Source organism: Triticum aestivum, chromosome 7D, assembly GCF_018294505.1.
Source record: "Triticum aestivum cultivar Chinese Spring chromosome 7D, IWGSC CS RefSeq v2.1, whole genome shotgun sequence".
NCBI lineage: Eukaryota > Viridiplantae > Streptophyta > Magnoliopsida > Poales > Poaceae > Triticum > Triticum aestivum.
Genome location: NC_057814.1, coordinates 426,136,054 through 426,150,023, shown reverse-complemented (window position 1 = coordinate 426,150,023; position 13,970 = coordinate 426,136,054). Strand labels below are relative to the sequence as shown.

The window sequence follows — 13,970 nt, the reverse complement described above, 5'->3', positions numbered from 1 at the left end:
AGATGCCCTAAGGTACCATCATCAGTATTCAAAAAAAAAATCAAAGGAGGGCTACCCCTGCCTTCACCTGCCTTCAAAAGTGGTGAGAGGTGCCCCAAAATAAAATTCTCTTGGTAAAGCTAGAAAGCAACCTAGGAAAAGCGACGTTTGGAGTGCATATGGAGCCTCAGATCAGTTGCACATGGGGAACAAGTGTGAAGCAATAATACACGCGACATGCACACTGCCATTCCCTCAAGTCGACCCCTTGGTTGTCGCGTCCGATGCTATATATAACTCCACGGCCTTCCCGCCATTAGCAACCACAATGATCAACACCACATAAAGAAAAACTTCGTGCAACAGCTCATAATGGATCACCAGGGCTTGCGAGTCGGTGGCGCCGGCGACGTGCAAGAGTTCTGCTACGTCGGGAGCCAGCAGCCAGAGGTCGCCGGCGGGGCGTTCCTGATGGAGCTGCTGGAGGACACGCCAGCGCCAGCCGACCACGCGCCGGAGGCCGCAGACGACCGGCTGAGCCGCGTTATGCGATCCCTCGAGGCCGAGCTCGGCATCGGGTCCACGCCGGCGCCGGCTCTGGCGGAGGACGGCGAGAGCACGGCGGACGGGCCGATGAGCGACTACGACGATGGGGAGCTGGAGGAGATGCTGTCGGAGTTGCGCGGTAGCCTGGGGGCCGAGGCGCGGTCGTTGGCCGCCGTGCTGCCGTTCGAGTACTGGGAGGAGGTGCCGCCGGTGATGGGCAGCGTCATGGGCGGCTGGTACGTCGACGGCGAGGGCTTCGTGGCAGGGTACGAGTTCAGGGAACCATCCTACTACACCTATGGTGAGGTATCCGCCGTTGAGCAGGCGTACAGCCCCCTGTGCCTGTGGGAGTGAGCGTTGAAATATGCGCGTGAAAAAAAAAGAGGTTGTGAGCTTAAACTTATGAAAGACAAGTTGAGCTGTGCATTTGTTCTTATATTTTTGGAAAAAGGACCCTCTTATCTTGTGACCGGGGGTGACATTTATAAATATTTTGATGGTATTTTTAGTTGTGTCAGGGTGACAGTTTCTTCAGAATTGGGCAGAAGTTTCAAAACTGTCGATCTGCCTAGAAAATATCGTGCAGTTCTGAAGAAACTGTCAGCTCCGATACAACTAAAACTGTGTGGAAAGCATTCACAAATGCCAACCCTTCGGGCGAACGTTCGTCGCTTAGCTTGTCCGTTTGGAAAACAAATACATGTAAAACATGTCAAAGATCAGAATTGTTGTAGGAAATATAGACTTATGCCTGTCAGATCCGCTGATATACAACAGCAGAAGAGGGCAAAACTAAGACTCGGCTGAGGGCTGCTAATTAAGAATGTTATGGAACTGCGATTTCATAGGCAACAGTTTGATTCCTGCATCTGGAAATTCTAGTGTTTCAAAGAATAAAATCTCATGTTTCACAGAATTGCAGTACATAGCGGAACAAGCGATATCCTAAAGTGTGTGACTCTCATGAAGTAAGAGGTAAATGGACGAACGGTCAGAGAGTAATGAGAACGAGTAATCGAATCCACTGGTAGAAGGGAAGGGGTAAGCAGGCCGACCTAGAACCAACTTGTACTCAAGTGTATGGTCAGTAATCAGTTCTAAGAAATATGCCTTCATATTTTAAGAATGTAAATAATGTGAGGCGAAGATTATTGCAGCTTAGATCACTGCATCTATTGCCACATCAGAGATTTTTCACCACCTGTGCTCTACTACTCTCGTGCCTACCCAAATAACAACGCTTGTAAGTTCAAACTGAGCACAACTCTGAACATTTCAGAGACTAGTGTAAGATTTACCAAACAGGCTTGCTGCCACTATAGCAGAGACAATCTGTGTTGGAACATATGGGTTGGCAACTGCCAGGTACAGCATGAATCAATAGGTTCAAGCTGTCACAAGAACGAACCTCAGTTTCATGTGAGAGAAGCAAGAAATTTATATACCTGCAACATCCAGAAGGAGAAGAGCAAGCATTGACATTACTTGCAACTAGAACCAAGAGAATGCCTAATTATACTCCGTTAGCTTCCAATATGCAAAATAAGGTATAAATCAACTACCGAGCACGCAAAGTTGGATGCAAATGTAAGAGACTATGTGAACTGTTCTACACATATAAGATTAACCTGGCACCACCCAGTATTTTACTCCATGCAGGAAATCAACCAAAAGGCCATCTAAATAAAGCAAGCACTAGTACTGGTCATTAGAACGCCCTTGGATGACAAAACATTTGATTTACAGCTGGAATTATGCCTTCTTCGCTACAGTCTACAATGCACGACGAGCTAGCCACAGTTGCCGCCAATCCCATGTCTCGCTGTTGACGTCAAACATCCAAGAGAGCTCTCCATCTTCACATTAGAACCTGCCATAAAGATCCCAGTTTTCAGTACACAGACATACAGACATATATACCTAACATGGTAATAAACAAGTAGAAAGCATGTCCAAACCATAATCAACAAGGATATTCACGATCTGAATGATCCTAGGCTAACTATCATACATGAAACTGGAGCCCCACAAGGCCACTTGATAAATCCTGCCTTCTTAGTTGTGCTTGTGTGTGTGTGTGTGTGTGTGTGTGTGTGTTATGTAACCTGAAATGTTACTCCGTATTATGTTTCTACAAATCAATAGAGCACAATCTGCTCAACCAAGCTAGAAAAAACCTGATGATTCCAAGTTGTGTGCAAGAATAATGGCAAGTACCGCCAAAGAAAATAAGGTGAGTTAAGTGGGTTATTTCATTATTGATCCTATTAGTTTCACTAACTATTCTAGTAGTTTGTTAATTAAGTGATGCCATGTTATCTACAAGAAAAAAAGCTTCACAACAGTAGCTTAGCATCCTACTGGCCCGAAGATAACCCAACCATACAGAAAGTTTGAATACATCAACTAAACAAGAATTGCCCAACCATATATAGAAAACAGGACAGTCTACTAACCACCATTTGGATTCCTACATAATACAAAAAAACTAGTTTATCTCCTAACCACTGAATTTAATCACAGTACACGGACATAAGAAAGTAGGTAATCCATGTACCTCTAACTATCAGAGAACTCATTCTTCCCTAGCAAGGGCTGCAAGCTTTGCTTTTCTTTTTTCCTTGAGAAGATCAAGCTCCCGAGCCAGCCCTTCAGTTTTGCGCCACAAAAGGTTGATGCGATCTTCCCAATCATCAGGCTTTGACAACCATTCAAGCTTGAAATTTCCAATCATCTCATTTGCTGCAGCAATTTTCTGCTGCTCTTCCTCACACCGTTTCCTCTCCAACTCCCTCTCCAACTCCCTGACGCTAAGGACAAGACCGCCGCCATTAGGAACATCACGATAACGGAACTCGTTAGAAGGGAACTTCTTCCTGTACTCATTGAAAGAAGCATGACTCTGTTTCAAAGCCCTCTTATACCCACTGACCAACTGACCCATCACATTCAGATCATGCTCAAAGCACCTAAGCTTTGATTGCAACTTATTCTCTTGCTCAAACCTGGCTGAGTTTAGTGAGTGGATAATTGCTTCCTTCTCCTGCAGCAAGTTAGCCATGAATTGCTTCTGTGACAGCGCCTCTTGAATCTCTCTCTCTTTCTGTTCATATAACATGCTGGCATTGACCAATAAGTTCTGTATGGGTTCTGAATAATTTGCATTGAAGAATGCTGATCCAGGTGGTACACTACTGCTGGAGTTCCGCATCCGCTTATGTTGATTGCCCTGCAGAAACTGCTGTTGTGTTTGCATCTGGTCATCGTACCCATCATCAATATCCTCAACGTGCCTCTTCCCATTATTATTGCCAAAGAAAAATGAATTGCCAGCCCCCAGGTCCACTCCATTCTTATGTGCATCAGCCCCCATAGCCAAGAAATTTCCAGAGGACAGGTCATGTGCATTCTCCGTGCCATTGTATGTCGCGGGATCTGAGTTCATAGCCTGGAGGAGGTTTGACTCCATCCCATGCAAGGAACCCATTTTGAATCCATCATCAAAGCTCACACCATCCCTCATCCCAACATTCCCTTTATTCAAATTCTCAAACTCCACCCCTGGAAAGTCACATTGCTGTAAACAATGCGTCGTCCCCTCGCCCCCCTTGTCATCCCCAATACCCCAGTTCATCTCCACTCCACCACTACACCCCTCAAATGCATCATGCTCTGACTCCTCCGCCTCCTCATTATCAGTATCCAGATTTTGGACAGATACATTATCTTCGACATCCATACTGTCATCGTCATCATTGGCAGAGCTCCACCCTGCCTCATCCTTCTCTTCTTCCTCTTCGGCCTCCTCATCCTCCTCTGGCACTACTAGCACTTTCTCCTGTGGCAACAGTTCCACCTCCGGCGATGGACATGCATCCTTCTCTGCTGCACCCACAATCGTGTCTTCACCTTCCTCCCATGCAAAGTCTGCCAAAACCTCACAATTCACAGTATTCATTTCATGTGTAGGACCTACAGCTTCCTCCAGCACCATGGCATCCCCTGCCTTTGATTGATCCAAGCTCATGCCCTTTACATCCTCATCCGCCACCTTCGATGTCTCCAATCTCTCCACATCCCCCAACTGCAATTCATCATCCTCATCAGCCACATTTGGTGGCTCCAGTCTATTGCTGCTTGCATTAGCATCCACACCCCCGAACAGCAATTTGCCGTCCTCATCCGCCACATTGGGTGTCTCCAGTTTGTTGCTGCTTGCATTAGCATCCACGTCCACCTTTACATCCTCATACACCAACTTTGATGTATCAGGTGACTTGTTCCTTGCATTAGCATCTGCATCCCCTGACTCCAATTCGACATCCAAGCTCATGACCTTTGCATCCTCATTAACCACCTTCAATGTATCCGTCGAATTATTGCTTGCATTAGGATCAATAGCCTGCGACTCCAATTGGACATCCAAGGCCTTTGCATCCTCATCCATAACCTTCGATGAATCCGGTGACTTGCTCCCTGCATTAGCATCTGCATCCCCTGACTCCATCTCAACATCCAATCCCTTTGCATCCTCATCCATCACCTTTGATGTATCCAGCGACTTGCTCCCTGCATTAGCATCCACATCGCCTGACTCCATCTCGACATCCAAGCCCTTAGCATCCTCATCCATCACCTTAGATGTATCCGGTGACTTGATCCCTGCATTAGCATCAGCATCCCCTGACTCCATCTCAACATCCAAGCCCATGCCCTTTGCATCCCCATCCGCCACCACTGATGTATCCAGTGACTTGCTCATTGCATTAGCATCCACATCCGCCAATTCATCCATGCTCTTGCTCCCTGCATCCCCAGAATCTGACTTCTTTAAGTCATTCTTCCTCAAATCCGAACCTTCTGTCTCTGGTTCCTCCAAGATGTTGCTCCTTGCATCCCCAGACTCATTCAAGTCACTGCTCCTCAAATCCACACCTGCTGTCTCTGATTCCTCCAAGATGTTGCTCCTCACATCCCCAGACTCCAACTCCTTCAAGTCATTACCACTAGCATCAGCATCTGCGGGCCCCGATTCATCCAAGCTCTTGCTGGTCAGACTCACACCCTCTAACTCAGATTCCTTCGGGCCCTTGCTGCTCGCATCCGCATCTGCATCTCTAGGCTCCAACTCCTGCAAGCCCTTGTTCCTGGCATCTGCGTCTCCATCCCGCTCGTCCTTAACTAAATCAGAAGGCACCTTCCGAACAAGCTTCCCTGCCTCCTCTTTCTGCGGCAGCTCAAACAGCAGCGGCTTCTGCACCCGGATGAGCTGCTGAAGATACGCCCCGTATTGGCACACCCCATCATCCCTCCCGGGCAGCTCGTGAATCTCCTTCTCGATGATACCCCAGATGATGCCCGCCCAGTTAACCTTATGCGGTGACCCATCCTTCACAGTCTGTTCCCCGCCGGCCACCTCCTGCGGCAGTGTGCAGTCCGTGAACCAGGGATGGATGCAGACGCGCATGAACTCCAGGGCGGCGGAGACCAAGGCCGCGGTTTTGAACCCTCGGGGCGGGGCGGGCGGCCCGACTGTCTTTTTCGGGAGGGAGAAGGCGTTGGCCAATTCCGTGCGGTTGAGACTGACGCGGGTGTCCCAGACGAAGCTGCGTTGATTAATCCGGTCGTAATAGGCGATGAGCTGCGCGACGAGGTCGGGGCGCGGGGGCTCAGATCCGGGGTCAAACCGCGCGAAGTCGAGGAGGCCGAGGGCGCGGAGGGCGGCCTCGTGGTTGGAGATGGAGGGCGGCGGGGGGTCCAGCGGGCGGAGGCGGAGGTCGACCGGGATGCGCGCGAGGCGCTCCTCCGCGGCGGCGCGGAGCTTGTCGGTGAAGGGCTTCTTGAGCTTGCCGGCTGTGGCGGATCTCCGGGGCGGCCCGTCCAGATCGGGCCCGGCGGCGGCGGCGGCGGCGGCGGGCGTGGCCGCCTCCGGGGCCTGGTGCGGGACCGGATCGGCGGAGACGGTCTTGGCAGCGGGGGCGGGGGTGGCCGCCTCCGGGGCCTGGGGCGGGACCGGATCGGCGGAGACGGGCTTGGCGGCGGGGGAGGCCGACTCCGGGGCCGGATCGACGGAGACGGGCTTGGCGGCGGCGGGGGAGGCTTCCGGCGGCGGCGGGGACGGGGTTGGATCGGCGGAATCGGCCATGGCCGTGGCGGAATTGACCCTTCCGGAGCGGCGCAGGGGTTTCTTCGCCGACGGTTGGGGTTTGCGTCTGGGAGGCATATCGACTTGCGGGGTGGGGGTGGGGGATGGGGAGAGAAGGGTTGGACGGGTCTTCTTCTTCCTGGAAAAAAAATGCCTCCCAGGTCTCCCCTCTCGCCGTCCTCCAGGTCTACATCGCCATATATATCGGATATCGGGCGCAGATATGACGTCAAAACCGCCACTGCCCAACGGAGCGCCACCAAATTCAAACAGATATACTAGTGGGTTTCTTTCTTTCTTTTTGGCCTGGAAAAAAAACATAATTTTTTGCCTAGAAAAAACATTGTGATTCTTTTTTTAATGGGAATTCGATATTTCGTGTTGTGTTTGAGGCGCTTAATATAATTCCACCCTTCTTTCTTTTTTGTGGGGCACAATATATTTCGCACTTTGACTTGATATGCCTTTTATTTGTGCTTTCGCCGTTATAAATAAATATTTGTGGTATTTGTTTCGCCGTTATGAAGGTTTATTTTTGTCAGATTTCATCTATTGAGATCGCATTTGGGTGTGTTCACAAAAAATATAGTACTAGCATTATATTTCTCCATTCTTTTTGTCGCCAAAATCGGACAAACATTATGTCAAAACTACATAATTGCCAAATCAAATAAATACTATATTCTTCCTCCATCCCTAATTACTTGTCTTAAATTTGTAATTTGAGACGGAGGTAATATATGGCAAGATATGAACTTTGACACTATTTATACCTGTTTCGAAATTCGGCTTGATATGCATTGGTAGACTCAACTTTACGGCTAGAAAAAATGTTTTGTTTTGATTTTAGGCAGGCATTTGTAAGGTTTTTGAACACTAGATAAGCATTCAAAACAAAACAAACAATGGCGGCGCGTTCAAAGATTTCCCTTTGACTTCTTGAACTTTGAGTTGGATAGAATAAGAAAGCAGGAGGGGGATAGAATAAGAAAGTGAATTGGAGAACTTCCAATGGAGAAAATTCAGGTAGTGCCACAGCAGCATCGAGGAACTGGCATCGCGTTGCTATAATAATAAAAGAAAACTGGCAACGTCACAAAGCTAGTTTTGCTGTTAAATTCAAGTTCTGGTATCCGTTCAGTACAAAGTCCAAAAACAAAACCGAACAGCAACCATTCATGCAATAGTCAGATGCCAAAACGCTGATACAAATACACAACTGAAACCCGCATACCGCTCACCATCCGAACATAGGAAAAAGCTAGTACAATCCAAACTAATACTAGACGACCCTGAAGGCCCGGCCACCATCAAACATTCCAGAAATGCAACCAGGCGACGCCATTTCACGTGTTAATAAAACATTCTGCTCCGCGGGCGCTTTTTTCTAGCTTTGGTACACAACATCGCCGGTGCTTGCTCACTCCAACAGCACAATAGTTCTACTCCGGGATCATCTGTTCAGTGTCGGCATCTTCACCCGTTTCAATCTGGGGTTGCTTAGGAGCACCAGAGCCAGGAGCCTGCTTCTTCTTGATTCCACTGACAATGTCGTCAATCCTTAGAAGCATGCAAGCTGACTCGATAGCTGTCTTGAAGGTCTGTGCCTTCACGCTGTAAGAATCCCAGATCTACAACACCAACAACAAAAATGTGGGGTGCTTAGACGTGCACGCACACAATACAAGTGAAGGGACAGCAGAATTCATGCAGAGTAAAAATACTACCTTCCGCTCTTTCATGTCAACAATATCACCAGTCCTTCCATCAACGCCTACCCAAGGATTTTCACCGTTCGCATGCTGAAGCAAAACAATGGAATTTAACCAACACTCACAAAAATACAAGTGTAATATTTTAAAACTGAAAACAAAGAATCATATAGATAAAGTATTAACTGGTTTTGGGGTGGGAAATGATGCTTAAGCTTTAATTACTGTAAGCACCAATCCGCAGTTAAAAGTTATGTGCTGCACTGTATGTAGGAATGCAGTTCGTTACATGTATTGTTGTAGATAATCCCACAGTCATCCATAATAGCTCAAAAAAAAATCTTGAAGTACTGTATCAAAGCTATTGCAGTGCCAAACTGCCAAACCAAGCCTTCTTACAACTGGCTCAGTTTATAAAAGGGTGGTTTATCCAAAAATCTAGAACATAAAGCTAAGCAATTTCCACAGCTCAAGTCCAAGGGTAAAGCTGTGACACTTCCAGCTAGGTAAGAAAAACATGTCAAAGATCTTAAGTCCCAAGGGTAAAGCTGTGACACTTCTAGCTATATAACAAAAACATGTCAAAAAGGATCTTTGTATATAAAATGCTGGACTCCCTTTCTTTGACAACTTTTTAACAAGGTCACTGGAGAGTTAAATATCTAGAAGAAAGAGTTATTACCTTTCCCTGGAGCTGTGTCATCGTCCTGATAACATTCAAACCACAATTTTGAAGCAAAGTTCTTGGGATTGCTTCGAATGCTAAAGCAGCAGCTTCATAAGGCCACTGGTAGAAACAAACAGAGAGTAATCAGATACTCAAATCATAAGATATCACAACAGAAAGCTATATGTTCAATGCCCCAAACACACAAAGAACACATTTTATTCAGTATGTTGTGGTAGTGTGGACTTGTGTGAATGCACTAATAGACCTCCACCTAAATGACTTCATTACTCATAAATGCTAGCATTAATACTTCTGAGGCAATACCTTTTCTACACCTTCAACCGAAGAACTCTTTTGCTTTAGTGTTGCCGATACAGTCAATTCAGAAGCACCACCTCCAGGTAGAAGTTTTGGGTTTTTCAAAATGTTCCTTGCAACAGACATGGCATCCTGTGAATGCAGAAAAAAGGGTGAAAGGTTGAGAGCAGTTCTTACTATGAAATAAAATAATAAATAGGACAAAACGAGCAGAACAATACCTGAAGGTTCCTCTCCACCTCATTCAAGATGTCCTTGCTTGCTCCCCTCAATAGAACAGTGCATGCTTTAGGATCTTTGCATTCAATAATGAAGGAAAAGAATTCATCACCGATCTTCTTAACCTCAAAGAGACCAGCTCGTGTCCCCACATCTGATTCTTGAAGCTCCTCTGGCCTGTTCACTATAACTGCACCACAGGCTTTAGCAATCCTGTTGTTATCGGTCTTCCTAAGTCTACGGATTGCACTAACACCAGCCTTGCTCAAATAATGCATAGCCATGTCACTGAGTCCTTTCTCTGTGATAACCAGGTCAGGCTTGAATTTCAAAATTTGCACACAGAGATTCTTTATGTATTCTTCCTCCATATCTAGCAGAACCTTCCTGTAATAGCATATTTACCAAATTATTAGACTCCTGACCGATAGCAACTCAATAGGATTAATGTAGTTCACAATACATATGGGCAGGAGAATTTGAATCTAGACATCACTTACCAATCTTCTTCACTCATCAACTCAGCATTTGTCTGATTTTCTCCCTTTTTGTACTCAACAGGACAATCCAAAAGGATGATGCGTGGATTTACTATCTTCCTTCTCATTTTTCCAGGAGCCACAACATCTTTATTGAACATGACCCCTTTAAGAACCATTGAATCCTCCAACTGGCCGCCAGGAATCTTCTCTACTTTGATATATTTCTTGATATCAACTTCACGCATTCCTTGACCAAGGTCTACACCTGCTGTTGTAGTAGCATCTATGGCAAGGTCCTAAGAACAGCATGAGAAGATATATCAAATAATCCATAAATTTATCCCATCAAGTGAATCTACATAGTAGCCAACTTGGCATACAAGAATGATACTTACAGCAATTAGGTCACCAAACTGGCCAGTGAATTTTGTACCAATGGAGCTCTTCACCAGCCCTAGCATCGCCTCACCTACATCATGGTACATCCCAACTGAATCAGATTACGAAATAGAACATGATAATCTATGTAAGAGAACAAAATTCCAGAAGAACAATGACAATGTTTGCAACATGCTGGATGCAGACTTACGGTCATTAACATCAACAGGCATTGCAATTTTGTCAAGGACAGCTATGGCATCCTCAAGAGCTCTGCTGTATGCTGAAACCAAGAAACAATAAAAGGTTAAGAACAGATACATAAATCACCAAAGGAAGAATAATATATATAATTATATAAGCTGAGCATCAAGTAACTACCTCGGCAGATGACAGTGGGATGGTAGTTCTTTTCAATAAATGTTTCTGCAACATGGAGCATCTCACCAGCTAAAAAAACGAAAAGTTAGTACAAAAGAATAAAGTCCCAAACTAAATAAGCTTCCTGGCTACTGAAAACTGATTTTTAGTCATTCTTGATAGCTTAAAATTTGAAGTGCGGCAATTTAGTACACTTAGCTACAAAGAAATAATGACAGACCAGAAACAGAATTTGACGATTAAAGTGCAACTATATTAGTCTACTTAGTAGCCATATGATTAGTTTGACCAGAAACAGAATTCATGGTTATAGCAAAGTTTATTGACCTCGGATGGCATGCTTACGAAAATAATAAAACTTAGACAAGTAAATAATGATCTTGATATTCATCAATAGCAAAGTAATTACCAGAAACGAATGCATCACAGAAAACATCATACCTAGAACAATGACGGACGTTGTCCCATCTCCCACTTCTTCATCCTGTGTGCGGCTTAGCTCAATCATAGACTGCACAGATTGAAAAGGGAGAGTTAGATTGAACATAGTTTCATCCAATTCATGACAAATATTACAGATTGACAGCCAATTCTAACCACATAAGACGTAAACAAGAGAGAGAAAACAAACATTCCACACACCTTAGCAGCAGGATGTGCAATGTCTAGTTCCCGCAGTATAGCATTGCCATCGTTAGTAACAACAATACCTGCAAAATAAGAATAACTCAGATACAGTAACCTTGTAAAAACAAATTATGTAATGCAAACATAAATGTAAAATTAACTCCAGAGTGGTGTAAACAGACTATGAATTATCTCCAATAAATGCAAGCAATTACCCATGGTAATTTCAGATGTGAAGTTATAAGCAAACGAAAGTACAAGACACAAGCATTTTGACACAAATAAGCCAAGAGCCCACACAAAAAGCCTAGTGGAGGGCAAAAGCTTGATCTGGTTATCAATTAAGCAAAACCAGTTCATAAGGGATCTACCCTCGACACATTTGTCTATGGGCATTTGTAAAGCACCCCCTCCGCCGATACTCTGCGACACATCACCCCATATTACACTAACTGGCGTGGTTCCATAAACTATATAGAGCACTGTACTGTCCCAAATGCATCAATGATAGTTGTGCAATTAAGGGAGGTAAAAACACAATGAGTTAAAGCTGTTGATACATTTAATCTCCAAAGAAAATTAAGATAGTCAGACTTTTGAAAACAATAAACAGTGTAGCCTGCTAAACAAGTGGAATCATGCAAACATTATCCAACATGAAACAGAATGAACTAAGTTCTTTAACAGATATGCTTGCTATCGTTGTGTACTCTGGTAACAAGTACTCCCTCCGTTCCAAAATAGATGACCCAACTTTGTACTAAAGTTAGCACAAAGTTGGGTCATCTATTTTGGAACGGAGGGAGTACTATGTATGGACGACAGAGTGTAACATCGGCTGGAGTATAACAGTGCAGAGAATATGTTAAGAGTATGTGCAAGTACCTCCACTGGCATCCAGAAGCATCTTCAACATGGACCTGGGACCGAGCGTAGTGCGAATGATGTCTGACACAGCCTGCACATAAAAGCATTAGATTTACCAACACTAGGAGGAGATACAGGTAAATGAATCAACTAGTCCTCACAAGACACAAATTTTAAACTTCTTGATTGTCGGGCTAAAACAGTGGCAAACCAAAACCGACCTGCCAAACAGCCAGATAGTCAATTGAAGGTTCCCACATTCACACCCTCAGATTAAGCTAATAAGACACCTGACCTATGTGACGCCCAGGGCAAGGAGATAACAGATTGCTCTGACATCTTGGCTAGGATCACTTGCGCAGATCTATACGGTGGCATTAACAGTGAAACGTGCATCCTACGGTGAACTGGTTGGCTACGATCTAGCGAGTACTGCCTGAGAGGCATCAACGACAACACCAGCACCCAACTGACGCAGTGAAACAGAGCTCAAGACTCAAGAGCACAAACCTTCGCGGCCTGGATGTTGCCATGCTGAACCTTCGCGCCCGACTCCCTCTTCAACGAGTCCTCTGCCCAAATCGAAATAAAAACGCACAACATTAGAAGAAAAAAACGCGAATAAACAGAAATGATATAGATCAGATCAGAGCAAAGAAACAATATAACTGAACAAGCAAAACCAAATCGTGGATTCATGCGTGAACAAGTAAACTCCGACATCAGGAGTTCAAGCCACTGCCTATCTGAAAACCTAGGAGCGAGAAGACACGGAGAATACAGGGAAAGGGGAGGCGCGGAAACCCTAGGGGGCGGGGAGGAGTGGGGTCGGGGAGGCGAGGGGCGAAGGGCGCTTACTGAGCACGAGGACGGGGGCGTGCAATGCCATGGCGATCTGGCGAGAGGCGAGACGACGGGGAGGCGGCGGCGAGGGAGGGAGAAGAGAATGGGGAGGCGGATGCTTGCTGCGCCGCGCGATCTTTCGAGCTCGAGGGTTTGTTCGGTTTGGGCTTTCAAGTGAAACCCTCGTCGCGACCAGAGTGCGCCTGAGCGTGCGTGACCTAGGGGAACTGCCGGTGGGCCCGCTGAGTGGGCTACCGACGTGCCGTGTTTTCTCGAAGGCCGAGGGATTTTCTTTTTCATTTCAAATTCTTTTTTGTTTGATCTTATACTAGGTATTTGCCCGTGCATATGGGTGGTCTACACTTTTTTTTTCATAGTAATATCTGTCTCATTAATAAAATAAAAAGTCGGTTACAACCCACTTAAACATTGACATTACAGGACTGAAAAGATAGGATAATCCTATGCAAAGAACCAGCGCATGTCCCTCCACGCTAAGGAAAAGGAGACACTCTTCACCCGAGCTCGACGCGGCTCCATCGTTGATCAGCAGCTTTACGGAACTCCAAAGTAGTTTGCCTGAAGCAAAACCATTGCGGTTGAAAGAATCAGACCGCGAACACGCCATCGAACTCCGGAACTGACACCCCTGCACGACTACAACGTCGGAGGAGAAAATCAGAACTGTCAGCCTCCAATCACAAATCCAGCACAAGATGCACCATCTTCCAGCTGTCACTTGTGTAGACAACCATATGATTGTGTGAATAAATGTTTGCCAACTATCCCCATGATTTTATTTT

At 45.7% G+C, this 13,970-nt stretch overlaps 3 protein-coding genes across 3 annotated transcripts; 1 reads left to right on the top strand and 2 right to left on the bottom strand.

Moving 5' to 3' along the window:
- The first annotated feature begins 261 nt into the window (after window positions 1–261).
- On the top strand, window positions 262–1,027 carry LOC123164672 (uncharacterized). The gene has a single exon (XM_044582216.1). It carries the CDS (start codon window positions 352–354, stop codon window positions 877–879), a length of 528 nt encoding a protein of 175 aa, XP_044438151.1. The 5' UTR covers window positions 262–351; the 3' UTR covers window positions 880–1,027.
- Window positions 1,028–2,048: 1,021 nt separating this feature from the next.
- On the bottom strand, window positions 2,049–6,791 carry LOC123164671 (uncharacterized). Its single transcript, XM_044582215.1, has 2 exons — window positions 3,083–6,791; window positions 2,049–2,395 (listed from the first exon to the last, which is right to left on the bottom strand). Exon 1 carries the CDS (start codon window positions 6,746–6,748, stop codon window positions 3,101–3,103), a length of 3,648 nt encoding a protein of 1,215 aa, XP_044438150.1. The 5' UTR covers window positions 6,749–6,791; the 3' UTR covers window positions 2,049–2,395; window positions 3,083–3,100.
- Window positions 6,792–7,763: 972 nt separating this feature from the next.
- Window positions 7,764–13,399, bottom strand: LOC123164375 (T-complex protein 1 subunit gamma). Its single transcript, XM_044581816.1, has 14 exons — window positions 13,183–13,399; window positions 12,835–12,896; window positions 12,343–12,415; window positions 11,473–11,540; window positions 11,272–11,341; window positions 10,831–10,899; window positions 10,661–10,732; window positions 10,467–10,540; window positions 10,090–10,367; window positions 9,592–9,976; window positions 9,377–9,502; window positions 9,065–9,169; window positions 8,398–8,472; window positions 7,764–8,301 (listed from the first exon to the last, which is right to left on the bottom strand). Exons 1-14 carry the CDS (start codon window positions 13,211–13,213, stop codon window positions 8,113–8,115), a joined length of 1,677 nt encoding a protein of 558 aa, XP_044437751.1. The 5' UTR covers window positions 13,214–13,399; the 3' UTR covers window positions 7,764–8,112.
- Window positions 13,400–13,970: the final 571 nt, after the last annotated feature.